This window comes from Corylus avellana, chromosome ca3, assembly GCF_901000735.1.
Source record: "Corylus avellana chromosome ca3, CavTom2PMs-1.0".
NCBI lineage: Eukaryota > Viridiplantae > Streptophyta > Magnoliopsida > Fagales > Betulaceae > Corylus > Corylus avellana.
Window position 1 is genome coordinate 38,427,465 of NC_081543.1, and position 23,044 is coordinate 38,450,508.

The 23,044-nt window shown below is 35.9% G+C and overlaps 1 protein-coding gene and 1 pseudogene across 1 annotated transcript; both read right to left on the reverse strand.

Annotated features, from left to right (window-relative positions):
- Positions 1 to 729: 729 nt before the first annotated feature.
- LOC132175742 (ABC transporter C family member 3-like) lies at positions 730 to 6,986 on the reverse strand (annotated as a pseudogene).
- A 2,159-nt stretch (positions 6,987 to 9,145) lies between these two features.
- Positions 9,146 to 15,326, reverse strand: LOC132175320 (ABC transporter C family member 3-like). The gene is made up of 10 exons (XM_059587213.1): positions 12,951 to 15,326; positions 12,490 to 12,576; positions 11,724 to 12,374; positions 11,463 to 11,627; positions 10,876 to 11,170; positions 10,548 to 10,762; positions 10,161 to 10,466; positions 10,006 to 10,069; positions 9,668 to 9,907; positions 9,146 to 9,546 (listed from the first exon to the last, which is right to left on the reverse strand). The coding sequence occupies exons 1-10, from the start codon at positions 15,324 to 15,326 to the stop codon at positions 9,440 to 9,442; spliced, it is 4,506 nt and encodes a 1,501-aa protein (XP_059443196.1). The 3' UTR covers positions 9,146 to 9,439.
- Between the last annotated feature and the right edge of the window lie 7,718 nt (positions 15,327 to 23,044).

Genomic DNA, 23,044 nt, shown 5'->3' on the forward strand with positions numbered 1-23,044 from the left:
TAAACAGAGAAGCTGATTTTCTAGAGAATTAGCTATGTGGGAGATTTTTGTAGCAGTTTAAATGCAAAAGCATTTAACTTGCTGAAGAATACATCCAATGATCAGAGAAAAGTTCAAATCCAAGTAGGAGGCTGCACTATTTAATAGCAGAAATAATCAGGAGACCCGAAATAACCAAGAGGATGTGGGAATCTAGGGAGCATGCATAGATACATTTGGCAAGCTTTGTTTATTATAAGAGCATCTTCTAGTTAAAATTCTCATATTAGCTATATTTAGTTAATATGACTAATTTGTTTTAGGGTGGATTAAAATGTGTGGATGAAGCCATCAAAAGAAAAAGAACTACCATCAAGTCAATGTCAATAATGTGTATACTACTTTAGTTTGTCTGCCGTGTTTGACTAAATGTCTATCCTTGATTCAACTTGAAGCTCCTTGAGAGCAACCTGAAAATGATAGAGTTAATAATACATCTTCATTTCTTTGCACATGTTTGACTAAGTTTGTGAATGTGGTAGCTTTATTCATTGATGATCGTCTTGGTTTCAAGTGGCATCTGTGGGGCATAACGAACCTACATGGAATCCATTATCAAGTAGTTATTATATAGGTGTTACATGGCAGTTCTCAATGTTCTTGGCACTCGGTAGCAAATGGAAGTAGACAAAGAAGGCTTTAAAAAGCAGACAAATTGTGATACCACTTTTCAAGTCCAGATCACATATGCCAAAAAGTTGCTCTTATCAATATCTATTATTTATCAAAACGTATGCCTAAAACACAGAGCAACCACTGACTGGATACCAAAATCCCAATAATTATGTATCAGCATTGTTCAAACAAGATCATAAAAAGCCACTGAATTTTCGTCATTGTCATGTGCTTCAGTTTTCAACACTGGAATTTGACCTCACAGTGACTCTGACACAAGTTGAGCAAAAGATGAGGACTTGTTTACTAGCAATCTGATTGGAGAATCAAATTCCTCGATAAGCCCTGCAACAAGAAATGAAAGAAAAGGATTATGAAGAAATCATTCTAAACATGAAAATACTTGTCGGAGCAAAAACTGTCGGATTAAGATGAAATCAGATATTTGTCATACTAACCATTATTTAGAAGTAGAACCATATCACTATCAAGAACCGAAGTTATCCGATGTGCAATGGTGATGACCGTACAGTTGGAAAAATGTTGCCTCAGAGTTTGCTGAATCAGATTATCCGTAGCCGTATCAACGGATGCAGTAGCTTCATCAAGCACCAATACCTTACTTTTCTTGAGTAGCACACGGCCAAGGCAGACCAGCTGCCTCTGACCCACACTCCAATTCTCTCCATTCTCACTAACTGCAGCACCCAAACAAATAAAAGCAATAAATTTCTACAAGATTTTTAGATATTCTACATAACCTCTACACTAGAGAAGTTCAAAAGACAAACCTGTAGAATCAAGTTTTCCTTCTTTCTTTCTAACTTCATCTCCAAGTCGACACTTATCCAGAGCCTACTCAATTAGAGGAGAAAAACCAAAACAATAACTAAATAAAATAAAATAAGCAGGTGCCACCAATTGACTACAAATCCTATAACCAGTTCATGTTTGATTTCTGAGGAAAACATAGCAAAAAGAAACCAACCCACCTCCCAAATTTGTTCATCTGTATACTCTTCAAGTGGATCCAGGTTGCTTCGTACAGTCCCCTCAAACATGGTTGGATCTTGAGGGATAATACTTAGTCGAGACCGCAACTCATGCAGTCCAATCAAGGAGATGTTAATGCCATCTATCATTATTTGACCAGCAGCAGGTTCAACAATTCGAAAAAGTGCTTGTATAAGAGTTGATTTACCACTGCCTGTTCTCCCAACAATCCCCGCTTTCATTCCTCCAAGGAAAGTGCAGGTGAGACCATGTAATACAAGTGGCATTTGTGGAGCATAGCGAACCTACATTGCATAAAAATCAGTCATCAACAACCCCATATAGAACATTGCGCATTTTTGGCAGTAGTTAACAACTAAGAACTGAAAGTACCTGCAGATCACGAATATCAACTTGTCCATGTGAGGGCCAAGAATAATCTGGCTGGATTTCTTCTAACACAAGAGGTGGCTCACTCGGGATACGACTGTATTGAAATATTCTCTCTACTGATATAATGTTGTTCTCCAAATGGCAAAGATTCCATATTACCCAGGTTTGTAACATGTTTAGATTAAGTCCATATGTCACAGCTAAGCCCACAATGGCTTTAGAGAAAAAGAAAACCAGAAAAAAAAAGAAAAAAAGAAAAAAAAAAGGCAATTAGTAAGATATAAATCATGTTCCTTTAACAATTTAATTTAAGAGCAAGAAAAATTGCTAGTATGAAACTAGATGGGAAATATTTACTTGGATCAATGACTCCCTTCGGAAGAGAGATCACAAAAAGTAAGGATACGGCAAATGTGATTGAAGATCACATTTGCACCAGCAATATGGAACTTTGGCCGACAATTGCACATATCCAAGCGGAAGCACAACCATCCAATTGCACCAGCAATATGGAACTTTGGCCGACAATACGCATCTGTTAGTTTCATATTTGTGCAACAAAATCTAGACTCTTCATCAAGGCTTCGGATAGTTGTTGAGCCTGAAATTGTTTCAGCAAAATGTTGTATCATTGGAGCTTTGCAAACTCCAACTAGTCTTGCTAGTTCTCGTGCTGAAGGCATGTAATATTGCTGCCGAATTATAAATTTGTGAGAACACCTTCCTCCACATGAGAAAATGAAAATAATAGATTGTAGTGATGGAAGCTTTGATGGATGCTTATATGCTACATCATCTAGCAACTTAGCAAAAATCTATCTTAAGAAAACACATTGTTAAACAAGTATTTATAAATCCGGAAGTTTGGTGGGATTTTTATATTAGTAAGGCAGCAAAACTCTGCATACAGGTTTGACGGTTTTATCTATGAGACATTGTAGCATGTGGACATCATAAAATGTAAAAGAATGTAGTATGAGGAAAAAATGGTGAAATCATTTATGCCATTTGAGATGTCATCTAATTAAGTCATGTTTCAGCATAATATGTAAGACGACATTCTGAAGATGATATACCTGATACCAGATACAGGTCCCAATTACTGGGATAAAAATGATGAAAACCTGCCATGCAGCCAGAGACATTACTGAAATAATTCCAAGGAGCTGGATCATCGTGAAGGCAACTTTCCCAACTTGAAATGGAATGTTCAAATCCACTGCAGTTTGGTCTGTAGAAGCCTGTGAAGGAAACATACAGCTAATTTAGTAAACATTTGATGTATGTGTAGAAGCCTGCAAGAAAATCCAATGCAGTTTATCAGAAAGGATGTGTAGGTGGGTGTGTGAGTATGTGCGTGTAAGAGAGAAAGAGAGAGGAACTGCTTAATCTAAAGAAGGGATCTATAAAAAAAAAAAAAAAAAAAATTGCAAACTAGGCCTTTCTAAAGAACCCAATAAAGGAGCCTCATACAAAATTTTCCACTTACTCTATTTAGGATTCGTCCACTTGGAGTGGAATCAAAAAATGACATGGGAGCACGGAAAATGTAAAAGTGCATTTTATTGAAGAGTAGAGTGCCTGTCCTGTAACTAGCTGTTGCAAGAAGCGTCGCCCTCACAAGGATGAAAAAAGAACTACCAATGGCCAAACCGACATAGACAATTATCAGCATAGAGCTACCAACTGCAGGTTTCATGTCCTTCGAGACAGGACTTCCCCAGGCCATTCAATAATTGCTTCCAATCTGAAGGAGCTGAAAGAGAACCTGTACCAGCAACATAAAGGGCACAAGAGCTCCTCCATACGCCATGGTGATATATTTCCAGTAGACTGAAAAACTAACTTTTCCTTTCTCTCTCTCTTCTTCTTGGATAATTTGTACTTTTGACCCAACTATGTCATCTGCTTTACCATTTTGGAAATCTTTTTTTTCCTGCTTTTGAACAATCCCATTAGTACTTTCAAAAACTAACCATGCTTCTGCAGAATCAAGAGTTGACAAAGCTTTCTTATGCGCCCCCACAAGTTCCATAAAATCAGTTCCTGCATTGAGGATATCACTATACTTCACAGCTTGAGTAATCCTTCCACAGTTCATGACCTAACAACAATTATAGGTTCAGTTCACAGAAAGAAAAGAGGAGAACAATCCCCATAAAAAAAAATAATAATAATAAAATAAAAGGAAGGAAAGAAAGTACATACAAATGGCTCACCAAGATAAGATCAGCAGCAGGTAAGAACTCCACTTGATGAGTAACATAAATCACTGTTTTGGGGCTCAAAAGGCCCAGCAAACATTCCTGCCATGTAGAATTCAATATAGTTCAAAAGCAGTTATGCAACAACCACAGAAAACAAAACAGAACAAAGTGCAATGGTATTGCAAGGATTTTCAAGTACCTCAACTTAACCCATCTTTGGATATGTTCATCAACAACTTTAAGTTCATAGTATACTAGAAAAAGAAAAAGAAAAATCATTCTATACTTATATAATAGCATTAGAATAGGGGAATAAATTGCCTTAAAGAGGTGGGATCCTGTATGAGCGTCCACAACGCTAAAAGGATCATCAAAAAGATAGATATCCGCATCTTGATACAGAGCACGTGCTATTTGGATTCTTTGCTTCTGCCTGCCGCTCAAATTGATTCCTCTCTCACCTATGACTGTTTTGATCCCCAAATGAGAAAATTTCCATGTCCTTCTTCAAGGAACATGCTTCAAGGACACTCTCATACTTTTCTCTATCCATCTCCTTACCAAACAATATGTTCTCTTCTATCTTGCCACTTTGTATCCATGGTGACTGTGCAACATAGGCCTTAGTCCCACACAACTTAATGGTGCCAGATATCTTGGGCACTTCTCCCAGTATACAGGAAAGTAAACTTGACTTTCCTGAGCCAACAGTCCCACAAACAGCAACCCTCATGCCATGTTGCACTTTGAAATTTATATCTTTTAATGTTGGATTAGGGGAAGATAATTCCCAAGAGAAATTCCCATCAGTAATCTCTATTGTTGTATCAGAACTACCTCTTGGATGCTTCTCTATAACATCAGACTGCAAGTCGTCAAGACAAAGGAACCCTGCAATTCGATCTAGAGACACTTTAGTTTGAGCTATCATTGAGATTGTGTTGGGAAAATTAAAGATGGGCTCCTGAAGAATCCTTAACGTTGCAAGAGAAGATAAAATCTTCCCTGATTCAAGTGGGATCCCCATTAGTATACAGGCACCAAACGTGACCACAGAAATGAATGTGGGAGCACCCCAGAAGACAAATGAAGCCATTGCAGAAGTGTAAACTAACTTTTTCAACCATCCTCCCTCGATCTTCCTAAGCTCGTTAATTTTAGACAGAAACTTCATCTCCCATCCTTGAAGCTTGAGAATCCTCATGTTCCTCAAAATCTCAGATGTTCCTTCATCCTTCTGTCTTTAGACTCCATTAACTTTTCCTGAAACTTCTCATATAATTTCACCAAAGGAACATTTGCCACCAAAACGATTATAGTTGCAATAAGAGTCACAATCGAAGCAAGCCCAAGATTTTTATACAAAATTAACATTGCAATAGCAATTTGTACAAGGAGCATCCAGGTATCATGCATATACACACCAAAGTCACCTACCCTCTCAGCGTCAACACTCATGAAATTGATGATTTCCCCACTAGTGCAGCCCTGCTTTGACTGGCATGAAAGGGTCAGACTTTTATTGTAGATCATTGTGATCAATACTGATCGGACCTTAATTCCAGCCTGTTGCACCCCAAAGAACCAGTGCTTCTGCGAGAGGCATTCCACAACCTTTGCAGCAAAAAACACAGAGACCAGAATATAGCCCTCATTCTTGAACTCCCGCCGCCCGTTGAGGTATTGAACAAAAGTGTCAATAAGATATGGTCCAACATAGGAAGCGAATGAATAAATAATCACCAGAATGGCCGTCAAGAGAATCTCTTTCCATGCCAAGGAGATTAATGCCTTCACCAGCTTCAGTGTGGTCGTTCTGTTAATTGTACCACACTCTGCCTCAAGCTTATTTCCAAAGGTTGGAAAGCCCCCAACTACACTATCACCAGGTTCGAGTTGAGGAACATCTTCAAAGTCTAATGTCTTCTTATTGCCAACAGCAATTAGAGGACCCATCCAGGAGAAAGTAAGAATGCTAAACTTTCCAGCATTTGAATAAGGGGTTACAGTTTCACCCCCCTTACACTTATTTGAGACTGCTTCATTGCTTTCACTAGAATCACCATTCAAAAGAGGTTCTTCGAGAAGGGTGTCTTCAGTACCCTCATTCTTCCCCAAAAACCCCACATAACAGAAGAACAAACCAGTGACAACGGAGACGACATCGGAAACAAAATACTGAACGGATACATTAACATGCTTTCTATAAACAACAATGTCTATAACAAGGCAGCAACAAGAAATGGAGAGGTAGAAACCCCACCAAACTCTCAATAAAAGCGGGTACTTTGGTTCACCGGAATTAAACAAATGGGTACGGAAGTATACACAAAGCGCACCCCAAGCGAGTGTTCTAAGGGCCAAGTCCAAAAGGGTCACTAGCCCTTCATCAGACCAACCATTTCTATACCAATAAAAGTAATTCAGTAAACATAAGGCAAGACTAAACAGAGAAACAGATAAACAACAAAACAGAGTACTCTGTTTATGGTACAAACCCCTGGTGTTTTCAAACCTTCCCTTTGGACCTTCACCACGACCCACCTTGAATTTCTTGCACACCCATGAGATAAACAAGACAAATAACAAAACCAGGTGTAATGAAGCAGAAACCCCACGTAGGAAAACGGGTTTGAGTAGAAAATCAGTACCTGAGTACACGGGTGAGGAGGAGTAGTAGCGAGAAAACAAGATTGACATACCGTGCTTTGAGGATGCAAGAAGTTCCATTTCTTGTGTAGCTTTTGTGGTGTGGGGGTGGGTGATGGATTCTACGTTGGACACAAAGATTTTCACGTTTATATAAGCGAAGGAGTTAGTGGGCATAGGCCATAGAGGCTATAGTCCAGAATGAGACAGAGCTAGGGCGTAGGATAACGTGGCGTCGACGTCTCCGAGGCGTGAACTTAGAACTACGTAGACAGAGAAACTAGTCTGCATGTGTTTTGCTGAAATTTTGAAATCTTTCTTGGAGGCTAGAGCATGCATATACATAGATGTTTGAGAAATGAGAACCCTGCTGATTATTAGATAAAAAAATTTATGAGATTCTACAAGACAGAAATGAAGGCTAGATCTTTCATGGGTGCTTAGGAAATGGCAGAAATGAAGGGAAAAAAACTGTGTCAAAAAGAAAAAGTTCAATGTGAGAAACACTATATATATATATATATATATATATGTTTGTTACTTGTAATGAAGTATATATTATCATTATATATCCAATTTAATGCTAAAATTTTGGAAAAATACCATTCACATTTGAATAATACATCCAACATTTGCATACTCCTACTTAGGTGTGTCAACCCGGTTGATTATACTCGAGTATAAACCGGTAACTAAGTATTCACCGGTAACTGGGAAACCCATTTTAAAACCGGTTTGAAAAAATCGGTAGCTGGGAACCCCAGTCCGATTACCGGTTTTGAAATTTTTATATACCTGGTTATATATTATTAATTACCTGGTTATATATTATTAATTAACAATAATCAATATATATATATATATATATAAGGTTTTGAAATTTTTATATACCTGGTTATATATTATTAATTAACAATAATCAATATATATTATTTTCCATCTTTGTTGCTCATCCTCTTCACTCAAACAAAAACAAGCATTCTCCAATAAGTTGGCTTAATGCATTCTTTTACATATGAGTAAAGTTGAGGGTTGGTGATTTCTCAGCGATGTGGGACAAACTTGGGAAATTTGTTTAAAAAATGCCAAAATTTTAAAAAACCAGCTACCCAGGCCTAGGGGCAAACCTACATAGCCAAAATTTTAAAATTACCCTTAAAATTTAAAATTTTACTCCTAAAATTTATGGGTTTTTGTAAAATGTCCCCCCAAAAACTAAATTTTTACATTTTGTCCCCTCACTCATAATTGTCTAGTTCTGCCCCTGCCCGGGCCGTGCCCGTTAACCGGAACTAGCAAGTTATTGCATAATCGGGTAATCGGTTGTCCAAAATTAATAATCGGGTATCCCAATTCTGGTTGCCGATTTTGGCTAATAACCGATAATCGAGACTGGGTTGACACCCTTACTCCTACTGTACTCTCATCACATGCATGCATTGAACATTCAATTCACAAAGTTGGTAGCTTTATTTAATTTTTTTTTATTCAGTGGGTAAGTATAGGCAAAGAGGGAAAAGGTGAATGGGGTTTGACACATCACTCACTGAAAATAATACTTAAGAGACAATAGAAAAGGTTGCTGTATGTATATTGATAAGTTAATTAAGGATTCAATGAATCTTTCAAATAATTCAACAAAGAAAATTAAAGATATTGTCTAAGAAGAGAATGACATCTTAAAGTTGAGGGTTTTTTTATTAATAAATGAACTTTAGAACATTGACGCTTGAAACTAGAGAAAGAACATTAGGTATAATTTATGTCTTTGAGGAACATCACAACAACTCGGATTGGTAACCATTGAGGATTGAGAAAGATTATTTTCCTTTTCTAAATATACTGAAATAAGTTTTGAAATATTCCGACAATAATGTGATGGTGACACATTATTTGTAAACCAACTTTTGAATTTTTTTTTTGAAAAGTGTAACACTTTTCAAATGTTTGATTTTTATATCTCTGATCTTCTAAGACTGAATTTGAAAATTCCAAGATTCGCTTCAGTAGAAACAACCGCAGCAATATTTAGACTCTAGACATTTGGCCTAGGGCACGCCACCCCTGGTTTTTTCCTTTTTTTTAATAAAGTTTTTAGATTTTTATTTTATTAAGAGTATTTTTACCATTGGAGGGAGACGTTAATAATTTTTAGTAGTTTGGAAGAAAAAAGAGAGGACATTGTCTCAATTGAAAGTTTGGTAGGAAGACATTACCAATTGAAAACTAGTTTAAGTAGAGTATGTGGATTAGTTTCCAAAAATTAATCAATATGGACACAATATATTCTTACAATATAACAAATAGTATCTGTGTACGAGTCATCCATCTAGAGACATATTTTGGCAGAAATCATTTGCTGGAATCTGAAATCTGCCACAAGTCGTTTTCAATATCTATTCTTACCCTTTAATGTACAAAATGTACACCATTGTTGCTAGGATAGGCCTAAAACACACAGAAACCACTAAGGAAGTTACCCAAATCCCACTAATATGGTTCAGCAAAGCCACTGAATTCTTGTCATTGTCAAGAACAGAGATTTATAGACTGGAATTCGACCTCACAGTGTACTCTGCTACAAGTTGAGCAAAAGACGAAGACTTGTTTTCCAGCAATCTTCTTGGAGAATCATATTCCTCAATAAGCCCTGGTCCAAAAGTTAAGAGAAATCTCATAAGCCACAGGATTGTAATGAAATCATTCAAACTATAGAGAACTATTGGAGCAGAAGGTGTAGGAGTAAGATGAAATAAGATGGTCATACTGACCATTATTTAGTAGCAGAACCATGTCACTATCAAGAACTGAAGTTATTCGATGTGCAATGGTAATGACTGTACAGTTAGAAAACTGTTTTCTGAGGGTTTCCTGAATCAGATTATCTGTCGCTGTATCAACGGATGCAGTAGCTTCATCAAGCACCAATATCTTACTTTTCTTGAGTAGCACACGGCCAAGGCAGACCAGCTGCCTCTGGCCTACACTCCAATTCTCTCCATTCTCACTAACTGCAGTGACATAATATAACTACAGGCAATAAATTTCCACAATATGGTTTTGAAATTTTCTTCATAACTTGTGTGCTACAGAATCAGAGAAGACAAACCTGTGGAATCTAGTTTTCCTTCTTTCTTTCTAACTTCATCTCCAAGTTGACACTTATCCAGAGCCTAAACAATTAGAGGTAACAAATAAAACCCAACAGATAAAAAAACAAACAATCTGAAAATTCTTCAACTACAACGAAAGAAACTAACCCACCTCCCAAATTTGTTCGTCTGTAAACTCTTCAAGTGGATCCAGGTTGGTTCGAATAGTCCCTTCAAACATGGTTGGATCCTGAGGGATAATGCTTAGTCTTGATCTCAAATCATGCAATCCAATCAAGGAGATATTAATGCCATCTATAATTATCTGTCCAGCCGCAGGCTCAACAATGCGGAAAAGTGCTTGTACTAGAGTTGTTTTACCACTGGCTGTTCTCCCTACAATGCCAGTTTTCCTTCCTCCAGGAAAAGTGCACGTTAGACCTCGCAATATAAGTGGCATGTGTGGTGCATACCTCACCTACATTAAGCACATTATCATTAGTTAATATACATTGCATAAAATTCATAACATGTCATTACTAAGAAGAACTGAAAGTACCTGCAGATCACGAATATCAAGTTCTCCATGTGATGGCCAAGAACAATCTGGCTGGTTTTCTTCTATCAAGAGAGGAGACTCACTCGGAATACCAGTGTATTGAAGTATTCTCTCCACTGATATCATTTTGTTCTCCATTTGGGAAAGATTCATTATTACCCAGGCTTGTAACACGTTTAAATTAAGTCCATATATCACACCTAAGCCCGCAATGCCTATATGTAAAAAAAGAAACGAAAAGACAAGTGAAATGTATACATGTTCGTTTACTAATTTAAATCAAGAGCAAGAAAAATGGTTAGTTAGACACTTGATGGGAATTACTTACCTGGATCAATGACCCCCTCTGGAACAGAGATCAAGAAAACCAAGGAGAAAAGGAATGTGATAGAAGATAGCATATCCAAGCGAAAACTCAACCATTGCATTGCACCGGAAGTATGAAACCTTGGCCGAGAATATGCATCAATGAGTTTCATGTTTGTGTCACTAAATCTTGATTCTTCATCAAAACTCCTGATGGTTGTTGAGCCTGAAATTGTCTCAGCAAAATGTTGTATCACTGGAGCTTTGCACACTCCAACTAATCTTGTTAGCTCTCGGGCAGAAGGAATATAATATTGCTGCGTGATTATAAGTTTTGTGAGAACACTGTCCATTTGGTAGTAGTTTGAAGGGGGTATGTTGACTTTTTCCTAATTTTTTTGATCAATTTAAACTTTTGGAAGAAAAACTAATTTATCACATATGGATTTGACATCTAGTCTAGGAGAGTTCTTAGCATGTCGAACGTATGAAACGGAAAGAATGCAATATAATGAACAACATATGGTGATATCCTTCAGTTTGTCTGAAATGTCATAAGTCATCAGGGTAATATATAAGACAATATTCTAAGCAAGTGAGATGGAATACCTGATACCAGATACAGGTTCCAATCACTGGGATAAAAATTATGAGAACCTTCCATGCAACTTGAGACATTAGTGCAATAATTCCAAGGAGATGGATCATGGACAAGGCAAATGAGTCAAGTTGGTATGGAATGCTCCAGTCCACTGCACTTTGGTCAGAGGAAGCCTGCAAGGAAACATACAGCTTAATCTAAAGAAGAGAATTGTATAAAAATGAAAACTACAAGGAGCACCATAAAATCCTACACATTTTTCCACTTACTCTATTTACGATTCGGCCACTTGGAGTGGAATCAAAAAATGACATGGGAGCTCGGAAAATGCATAAGTGCATTTTATTGAAGAATAGAGTGGCTGTCTTGTACCCAGTAGTTACAAGAAGCATGGTTTTCACAAGGACACAAAAAGAACCTCCAATGGCCAAAGCTACGTAGACAATTATCAAGGTAGGGCTACCAACCACAGGTTTCACATTTTGTGAGACAGGGGCTGCCCAGGCCATCCAGTAGTTGCTTCCAATTTCGAGGAGTTGAATGAGAATATGTGCCACCAATATAAAGGGCACAACAGCTCCTCCGTATGCCATGGTGATATATTTCCAATACACCCAAAACCCAACTTTACCTTTCTCTCTCTCTTCTTCTTGGATAATCTGTCCTTTTGACCCAACTATGCCATCTGCTTTACAATCCTGAACATCTTTATTTTCTTGTTTTTGCACAACCCCATTAGCATTGGCCATTTTCCCATCTTCCTTGCTCATACTTTTACTTTCAGCAGCTGACCCTGCCGCTGCAGAATCAAAAGCCAATAAAGCTTTCTCCTGCGCTCCCACAAGTTCCATAATATCTGTTCCTGAATTAAGAATATCATAGTACTTTCCAGCTTGAGTAATCCTTCCATCTTTCATTACCTGACAATAATTCACAAGTTGAGTTCACCAACATCCAAGAGTTGGGGAAGAATCCATCTATAAGTTGAGTTCATAAAGAAAAAAGCTGGAAAGAAGCTAAATTTGAATGGCTTACCAAGATAAGGTCAGCAGCAGGTAAGAACTCTACTTGATGAGTAACATAAATCACTGTCTTTGAACTCAAAAGACCCAGCATACATTCCTGCCATATAGGAGAAGATATATACTTCAAAACACATTATCCAATAACCACAGAGAGAGAGAGAGAGAGAGAGAGAGAGTGAAACTGAACAAAATGTGTTGAATATGTCCTTAATTTTCAGTACAACTGACTTTTAACAATTGTTGCCCACATTAAAAGTGAAGAAATCAAGAGGTGTATAGTTTCTATATATAAGTGTGGTAATTCCACATTGGAGACAATAGAGTGACAAATTGTAATTCAAGCCCTACATACATATATATTACTACTATGTATTTAGTATACCTCAACATTACATGCGGAAATTAGAAAACACTTAGCCTACGCTGAACATATAATTAAGGGCATTAGAATTCATATAGGAAATAAATTACCTTAAAAAGGTGGGATCCTGTATGAGCATCAACAGCACTAAAAGGGTCATCAAACAAATAAATATCAGCATCTTGGTATAGAGCACGCGCAATTTGGATTCTCTGCTTCTGCCCACCACTCAAATTGATTCCCCTCTCACCAATGATTGTCTGATCCCCAAACGAGAGAATTTCCAGGTCCTTCTTCAAGGAACAAGCTTCAAGGACCCTGTTATACCTTTCTCTTTCCATCTCCTTGCCAAACAATATGTTCTCTTCTATCTTGCCACTTTGTATCCATGGGGACTGAGGAACATAGGCCTTTGTCCCACACAGCTTAATGGTCCCAGATATCTTGGGTACTTCTCCAAGGATACAGGAGAGCAAACTGGACTTGCCTGAGCCAACAGTCCCACAAACAGCAACCCTCATGCCATGTTGCACTTTAAAATTTATTTCTTTTAATGTTGGATTAAGGGAAGACAAATCCCAAGAGAAATTCCCTTCAATGATCTCTATTGCTGCATCATAACTACCCCTGGAAACCTTCTCTATAACATCAGATTGCAGGTCATCAAGACAAAGGAACGATGCAATTCGATTGAGGGATACTTTTGTTTGAACTATCATGGAGATTGTGTAAGGAAGATTAAACATGGCCCCATGAAGAATTTCGAAGGTTGCAAGTGCAGATAAGATCTTCCCTGACTCAAGTGGGATCTTCATCACCATACAGGCACCAAAAGTAGCCACAGACACAAATGTGGAGGCACTGCAGAAGACAAATGTGGTCAAAGCCGAAGTATAGACAAACTTTTTCAACCATTCTGTCTCTGTCTCTCTGAGACCCATAATTTTAGATAGAAACTTCATCTCCCATCCTTGAAGCTTAAGAATTCTCATGTTCCTTAAAATCTCAGACGTTGCCTTCATCCTTCTGTCTTTTGACTCCATCACCTTGTCCTGAAACTTCTCTTCTAACTTTGCCAAGGGAATATTTGCCAAAATAAAAAGTATAGTCGCAATAAAAGCCACGATTGAAGCAAGTCCAAGATTTTTATACAAAATTAACAGGGCAATAGGAACTTCCACAAGCACCATCCATGTACTGCTCACATACCAACTGAAGGCACCTACCCTATCTGCATCAATAGCCATGAAATTGATCATCTCCCCACTGGTGTGGCACTGCTTCGACTGCCATGAAAGGGTCAAACTTTTATTATAGATAATGGTGACCAACACTGATCGGATTCTTATTCCAATCTGTTGCAGCCTGAAGTGTAATTGCCTCTGCGAGAGGCACTGCACAAGTTTTGCAGCAAAAAACACTGAAACCAGAACATAGCCCTCATTCTTGAACTTCCGACGCCCGTTGAGGTATTGAACAAAAGTGTCAATAAGAAATGGTCCGACATAGGAAGCCAATGCGGATATAATCTCAAGAAGGCTTGTCAAAAGAATCTCTTTCCATACCAAGGAGATTAATGCCTTCACCAGCGTCAGTGTGTTCATTCTGTTAATTGTACCGCACTCTGCCTCAAGCTTCTTTCGAAAAGTTGGAAAGACCCCAACTACACTATCACCGGGAACAAGTTGAGGAACATCCTCAAGTTCTAATGTCTTCTTCTTGCCAGTAGCAATCAGAGGACCCATCCAAGAGAAAGTGAGAATGCTGAAGATTCCAGCATTCGAATAAGGGGTTAGAGTTTCACCCCCCTTACACTTATTTGACTCTGCTTCATTACTTGCACTAGAATCACCATTCAAAAGAGGTTCTTCCAGAAGGGTATCTTCAGCACCCTCATTCTTACCCAAAAACCCCATATAACAGAAGAACAAACCCGAGACAACGGAGACAACATCGGAAACAAAGTACTCAACGGATGCATTAACATGCTTTCTATAAACAACAATGTCTACAACAAGGCAGTAACAAGAAATGGAGAGGTAGAAACCCCACCAAACTCTCAATAAAAACGGGTACTTTGGTTCGCCCGAATTAAACAATTGGGTGCGGAAGTAAACACAAAGAGAACCCCAAGCGAGTGTTCTTAGTGCTAAATCCAAAAGGGTCACTAATCCTTCATCAGACCAACTGTTTCTATACCAATAAAAGTAATTCAACAAACATAAGACAAGACTAAACAGAGAAACACATAAACAACAAAGCAGAGTACTCTGTTTATGATACAAAGACGTGGTGTTTTTAATCCTTTCATTGGGACCTTCACTATGACCCACCTTGCATTTCTTGAACACGCATGAGATAAACAAGACAAACAACAAAACCAGGTGTAATGAAACAGAAAACCCGCGTAGGAAAACGGGTTTGAGGAGAAACTCGGCACCTGAGTACATGAGTGGGGAGTGGTAGCTCGAGAGCAAGATGGACATAGCGTGCTTTGAGCATTCAAGAACTTCTGAAAGGTAATGTAAGTGAACGAGTTACTAACTTACTGGAGTCTGGACGTATAGGATTGTTGTCCAATATCAGAGAGAGAGAGTCAAAGGTTGCGCTTTCGGAGGGTGTAGGAGAACGTAGTGAGCAAGTCTCCGATGTCATTAACTGCAACAAATTAAAAGTTCATGTCTTTCTGGGGAAGGCGTGAACTTGTACAGAGAGAAACAGAGACTTGGACTTTGTGGGTTGACTACTCTGTGTGCGTATGGGTTTGGTATAAACTTGTACTTGTGGTTTTGATACTACCTCAAAGTTCAAAAAAAAAAATTGAAAAATTTGATTAAGGGTATAAATCTTTCGATTTCTTTTCATTACCCTATTTTGTTATAATTTTTCGTTAAATTTTGTTAAAATTTCTAAAATACTTCTATTTTTTTTTAATAAAAAAAATTTGCAAAGAATTTTTTTTTTATAAAAAATAAAATAAACGCATAAATCTTTACAATTTTTTATTTTATTTTTTCTAATAAAAATATAGGGGTGTTTGGGAATTTTGACAAAATTTAACAAAAAAATATAACGGAAAAGAATAATTGAAAGAAATTGAAACTTCAATACCCTTAATTGAGAGTTTTTGAACTTCGATAGAGTACTTTCAAAATACATGAAAGTTTAAAGGGATTTTGTGAAGTTTCCTTCTTCTTTTTTTTCCTCTAAGAAACGGGAAAAATGTTACAAAGGGAGTCTTTCAGAAGAAATAATGGAACCAATTAAAAATGCTTCCATACATGAGGTTGGATGTGCCTTATTTAGCTCCGAAAATTTGCACCCTTAAAAACTATACTAGTTTTCCAACTATAAAAAGAGTGCTAGTTAAAATTGATCTAAAAAATAATGTAAGGAAAGTTCAAATCCCCCTTTTTTTTGTTTTTTCATTTTATCCTATTTTTGCTCAAGTGTGTATTTTTTTTTTTTTTTTTTCTATGCAAACGGGATAAATGTAGCAAAGAGAGGTCTTTCATAAGAAATGCTAGGGACCAATTGAAAATGCTTCCAAACATGAGAGTGGAAGTGGCTCATCTAGCTAAACGATGTGGACAAAAATTTGCACTCTTAAAAACTTAACTAGTTTTTCCAGCTATGAAAAGAGAGCTACTACTAGCAAATTTTCAATCCTTGAAGATGTTTGTTGTTGAATGGCGAGAAAAATTTGATAGCACCCCCTTCAAGCAAGAGAGAGTATGTCATTTATCGGTCTCTTAATATCAATATAAAAGGCTTTTAACTTTTTCCTAGGCCCGCAATACCAAGGAGAATGGGTAAGGGGAGAAATGGTACTATGGACCGGAATAAGAGAAGATGGCTTATAAGCGAAACCCATAAAGGTACCTCATTCAAGCAATTGCTGATTGGAAGAGGACCTCTGGTGCTTATAATCTCATCCATCCCCGCTCTTTGGCCGATGTGGGACAAGCCCATTTCTTTTTCTACGCAATACCATGGAGAATGGGTAAGGGGAGAAATGGCATTATGGAGCTAAATAGGAGAAGATGGCTTATAAGCGGGACACAAGGGTACTCCATCTAGGCAATTGCTAACCAGAAGAGGATCAATAGTGCTTAGAAACTCATCCATTTTGATAAACATTTTTTTCCTGTATTTTCTAGTATTTGATATAATTAAGAAGATGTAAATCAACAAAAAAAATTTCTAAGTCAAACATTGGTCATGTATGCCAATGTATTTTAAAAGTGTTTTTTTTTTTTAACAATTTTTAATGTAGAAAACAAATACTGTATATTGAGCCTATATATGGAGGCCAGTTAACCTAGTAGTACATACAATAATGTAATGTGGGACTACAATACAATGTAACACCTACAATATAATGTGGGACATATAACCTACCAAACCACTCAAACTCAAGGTGGAGTGTGAAAGACCAATTTGAGTTTAGAGACAAAATTGCGAAAATATCCTGGATGATGTAACTTTGTGAAGAGGCCAATGAATTGATCATGAGACACAATGTAATGAAGTTGCAACGAGCTCCGGAGAATATGATGATAGAAAAAGTGACAATCAATCTCAATATGTTTGGTTCGTTCATAAAAGACATTACTATGGACATTTTGAATAGCACTCTTATTGTCGCAATATGCAAGAGTAGAAAAAGAGAGGGAGACACTCATATCCTGTAATAGCCATTGCAACCAAATAAGCTTTAAGGTGATGTTAGCTAGAACATGATATTTTGCCTCAATGCTAGATCAAGAAAAAACAATATGTTTCTTACATTACTAAGAGATAAGAGAAGTGCCAAGTAAAAAACAATATTAACAAGTAGTTAAATATGTAAGATCACTTACCCAATTGACATCAGTATAAGCACGCAGCCGAAGAGGAGATTGTGAGTAGAAGACCATGAAGCAAAGTTCCCTTGAGATAATGAAGATAGACCATGATCCACCAATAAAATCATGTTAGTTCATATGCAAAAAGTACTTGACCAAGAACCTATTATTGGCGTAGCCCACCAGAGAACGTTCTCAAAAGCTTGCAAAAAAACTGCGTACCAGTGTAGAACATGGCACCCTGCAAGTTTCCTGAAACAAACTCACAAAAATAGAACGGAGACAATCGTATATGGGAAGAAGAAGAAGAAGAAGAAAATGGGTTGTCATAAAAAAAAAAAAAAAAATTGTCGATGGAGTTTCACCATAGAAGAAAAGTCAAATTTGCAAAACTCTCTCTATTCTTTATTCTGAAAGCTTACAACTTTTATAGACTTGGTTAATTAGTGACACTAAGTCACTTATTCTTGCACCATATATGTCTATTCAAAGAAAAAAAAAACACACACACACACAAACACACAACTTGCACACACGTGCTTATTAAAAGAAACATCTACATAAGTACTTTACAACAGAGAAATTTGTATCGGAGATAACATCTCAAGTGAGCTTATCAAGACAATGTAAGAAACAATATGCAAGATGGGGGCTGGCAACTTCTTGATCATTGAAGCAATCCTTTACGCATTTTTTTGCATCCTCAGAAAGTTTGGTAATGATGGTGGGAAAATGTTCCCTAGCCATGCACATCATATAATTATAAATAACACAAGGCTCCGTACTAGTGGGTTCTTGTAAATGTTTAAATTTTTCAAATGTGCTTTCATAGCAATGATGTTTGAGATTATTTCCCGTTTGAGAGGATTGAAGAAGACGAATGGGGAGTGAAGTTGGACAAGGAGAGGAAGGGGCGAGGACATCGGCTTTAGTTTTAAATATTGTAAGGATAATCAACTCTATTAAAAAAATTGTAGCTTTTTGCAGAGAAATCTTGGCCATCGGTTTCTTAGTACCACTTAAAAAAAATTTCTTGTTTAGAAGTTAAAATGGAGAAACAATTTATAAGTATTAGACATTATTGTAGTATTATCACAATTGAGTGGATTAACTTTGGACAAATGTATTTTAGTTTAGATGTTGACATTTTCTTTAATAAAAAAGACAAAGCATAATATTACATGCAAGCTTACTTACGTTAAGTCAATTACTATCTACGAATTGAAACCTAAGTGGAAAAAAATAAAAACATGAAAACCTAGGTATTAAAAAGATAATTAACCCTATATAATATTCCAATTAACCAACTATTGGTTCAAGTGATGTGTTTTGGGCTTTTGGCTATAGACAAAAGGTTTTCAGAATATTATTTACGTAATTAATTTTTGGTTCTTAACAAAAGTCAAGTAACTCATAGAAAAGGGCAAAAGAAGTGAAGAGAAGTGAGCACCAATTACACGCAAGATATTAAATCAAAGCATTTATTTAAATCGAAATTTGAAAAAAAACTATTAGTCTCATTATAACAATTGAAGAGGGAGCACCATGTAGCATTATCACAATTGAGTGGATTAACATTATTTGAAAAAATGTATTTTAGTTTGGATGTTGATGTTAAAGTATTGATTAATTAAGTGATTAAATTTATCTCTTCCTATCAGGTTAAGCTTTTGAGATAATTAGTAGTTTAACATAGTATCGGAGTCAAAGGTTCTGAGATCGAACCTTGACTCTGTCAATTCACCCCCATTTAAATTAAATATTTCATGTGTTGGGCATTACTTATTAAAAGGGAGTTTGAGCTCACACGTGAGGGAGAGTATTAAAGTATTGATTAAATGATTAAATTTACCTCTTCCTATCAACTTAAGTTTTTGGGATAATTGATAGTTTAACGGTTGACATTTTCTTTAAGAAAAAATTCTATATTCCTACAAATCTTCTTATTCGAAAAAAGTTGTTTAAGAATTGTAGCTTTTGAAATATATAATATTCTAATTAATCAACTATTGGTTCAAGTGATATGTTTTGGGCTTTTGGCAATAGACAAAAGGTTTCACAATATTATTTACATAATTAATTTTTGGTTCTTAACAAAAGTCAAGTAACTTATAGAAAAGGGCAAAAGAAGTGAAGAGAGAGCACCTATTACACGCAAGATATTAATTCAAAACATTTATTTAAATTGAAATTTGAAAAAAAAAAAAAAAACTATAGCTTTTTTTTTTTTTTTTTCCCCTAAGCGTAATACTAGGAAGTGACTTATCATACTGTTATATCCATAACAAAAGAAAATTCATAAGAAAAGGACAAAGAATTCTTACAAATTATGGCAAGACATTTGAAACCACCAATTAGAATGAATTCAAAACATGATATAGGCAAGAAATAAAATTAAAAAAAAAAAATTAAAAAAATTGATATAAAAAAGAAAGTAGGTGATCAAGGGAAAATTTATTTGTTATTTGCTCACATAAATTTTCGAAGCACCTTAATAACATCTATTCATTTTAAATTCTCCATGATCACAATATGAATTTCATAAGCTTTTATGAAAAAAAGTGGTACATTTGTTGTTTTTGTTTTTGTTTTTTTAACTGCCAACGATTCATCTCGTTACCTTTTGCAAAAAGATATAGATTTAGCATCAAAGAAAACAATATAAATACCATGTTTGGAATATAAAAAAGGTTATATTATCACTAAAAATAAATTATTATTCGGTTGGTTGTTTCTCATTATTTTCTGTGCAAAAGTAATGTTTTTGGGTTAGGTGTAGAACTTCTCGATCGAAATGAGAAATACTAAGCCAAGTTGGATACGGAAACCAAAAGCCCAATAAAATATGTAAAAAGCAATGGGGCCAAGTCCAACAGGTGATTTATATATATTAGTTGCCCTAGTATGCATGCATGTGTTGTACAACTTTCCCATTTTCAAATTTGTTGGAATATTAATATAGACATATATAGTTGCTACCATTCTCCTCTGGCATTTTGTGTTGTAATATGTACGTACACATTGTGTCATGGGACCAATTAATTCTTGTTCGATTTTTCCAGTCAACCTCAACTATTCTTCAAACATGTTTTGATCCTAAGTTCTGTGAATGCATGTGGAATAATATTGTTCAACATTTTCCAACACATTTTCTGCTTGGAAAATATCTCTCTCTCTCTTTGAAAGTTCTTCTGCATTTTCTGCTCTCTTTCTCGATCTGCATACTCTTCAGGGAGAAGAGTACTCATAATTGATTCATTGTGTTGAAGGAATTGAGTTGTCTTTTCCAAATCAATAAGTCTATTCCCCCATGGAATTGACTAAGTTTTATTGAATGTACGTGATTCAATGACTCTTTTCTTTTGTTCCACAATTTCCATGCCATCGGACCCCGCAGCTTAATGTTTGGCAACTTTGATGAAAGTGTAATATTACTAGAAGGGAAAAGGGGGCCATGCCCTTGTTCGTGTCCTTTTAGATGACGCGAAATATCTTTAACTGAGGATCACCTCGTGTACTTATTTTTTAAGGTTAAATTTCACATCTTTACACAGGTCAGAGAAGTCACAGTTTCGCTGTTTTAAACTTGACAAAAATAACCACCAAAATCCGAAACCTTTGCCATTTAAGCCAACCCCTTGAGGTCAATTGATTTCGATCGAATTTTCCTATAGCTACTAGTAATAATAGCGGAAAATGCAAGCACATATATGCTAGAAATCGTACAAGGAATTAAGCACTTGTTCGCTTTTTTATGGTTTCTTCGAATTGCACATGTTTGACTAAGTCTTTTGAATGCCGCCGGAAACCCTACGGCTTAATATTTGATTGGAAGTTTTTGGTAAAGTGGCCGGCATTACGAGGGTCACTATCCCAAATCAACTTGTCCCAATTGGAGCTAGCATCTTTTACCCAATTGTTTGTACGTGTGTTTTACAAAGGCTGTGTTTGTGAAAAGATTTGAAAAATGAAAGTGAATTGGAGTAGACTTAATTGATGTGAGAAAAAAAAACAGTAAAAATATTTTATATGAAAAAATGAAAAAAAAAAAAAAAGTTTTGTTATGATTTTTTTTTCATTTGAATAAGAATAAAAAGTAATTGATGTGATGTAAAAAGTAAAAAAAAAAATATTGTGATTGATTTCGAAAGGAATGGTAGAGGCTGTGTTTGGCAAAGGGCCGGACTGGACCCAAAAACCCAAAAAATTCTTTTCAAAATAAACCCCAACATTTTTACTTTTTACATCACATCAATCACTTTTATTACTATTCAAATAAAAAAATCATTACAAAACAATTTTTTTTTTCTTCTTTTTTTCACTTTTTTATACAAAACATTCTTACTTTTTTTCTCTTATATCAATCAAATCTGTTACATTACCGTTTCACTCCATTTTTTCATTTCATTGCCAAACACAACCCTTTTTTTTAGTGCTTTCCCAAACACATCTTTTGAGTTTTTTAGAAGAAATGGATTGATTGATGTAATATATATAAAGTAGAAAGTAGTTTTGTATTTTTTAGAAATCAAAAGTAAAGAAAATTATTTGTTAATACGAGGAAATGATGTTGACTTTTTAAGGAAAATAAATGGTTACCAAACAGTTGATCAAGCTAAAAATGATACAAGGAAGCAGTTGTTTTTTTTTTCTTTTCGAAAAATCAAATTAAGTCCTTAAGTTTTCAGCAATTTCAATTTAGTCCTTAGTTAATGGTATATCATGCCAAACCAATGAATTAGTATCGTTTTGTTATTGTTTGACATATCATGCATGTGTCAACTGTACCTATCACGTAGCTCAATTACTTAAAATTACAAATATATCATAAATTAAGAGTTTTTAACTTTTTTAATTTTTTTTATTTAAAATATAATTATAGTTTAATGCAATTGTGTCATATGATATATACAATTGACATAATATATCAAACAAAAGCTATGTAGCATTAATTGATTGGTTTGATATGACATACTCATCAATCAATTTCTTTGCATATGTTGGACTAAGTTTGTGAATGTGGTACCTTACTCATTGTCTTTTAATCCTTTCATTTGTTCCATGCACTTGCAAAGATAGGGCCAATTTTTAGGTCAATTGCATCTTCCCCTTATAAGAATCACTAAATGCTGAAATTTGATTGTTCTTAGGCAATCTACATGCATGTGCTGAAAGGTGGCTCGCCATATTTATGTCACTATCTAAAAGATCACGATCCCCTATAATTAGGGATCTGGACAATTTTTCTACCCTATGTAATCGAGTAAGTGGGCTCCATTGGAGAAGGAAATTATAGAAAATCTCAATTCGTGTATAAATATTTTCACACTATTATTTTTCACTTTGTGCTTGGACAA

Bases quoted from the DNA above. Each gene is read 5' to 3' on its own strand.
- LOC132175320 (XM_059587213.1), bottom strand. From the start codon at position 15,326: ATGTCCATCTTGCTCTCGAGCTACCACTCCCCACTCATGTACTCAGGT. The intron at 11,628-11,723 runs GTAAGTGGAAAA...GTTTCCTTGCAG, and splicing joins GTGGCCGAATCGTAAATAGA to GCTTCCTCTGACCAAAGTGC. The intron at 9,908-10,005 runs GTTTGTCTTCTC...ATGTCACTGCAG, and splicing joins AGGAAAACTAGATTCCACAG to TTAGTGAGAATGGAGAGAAT.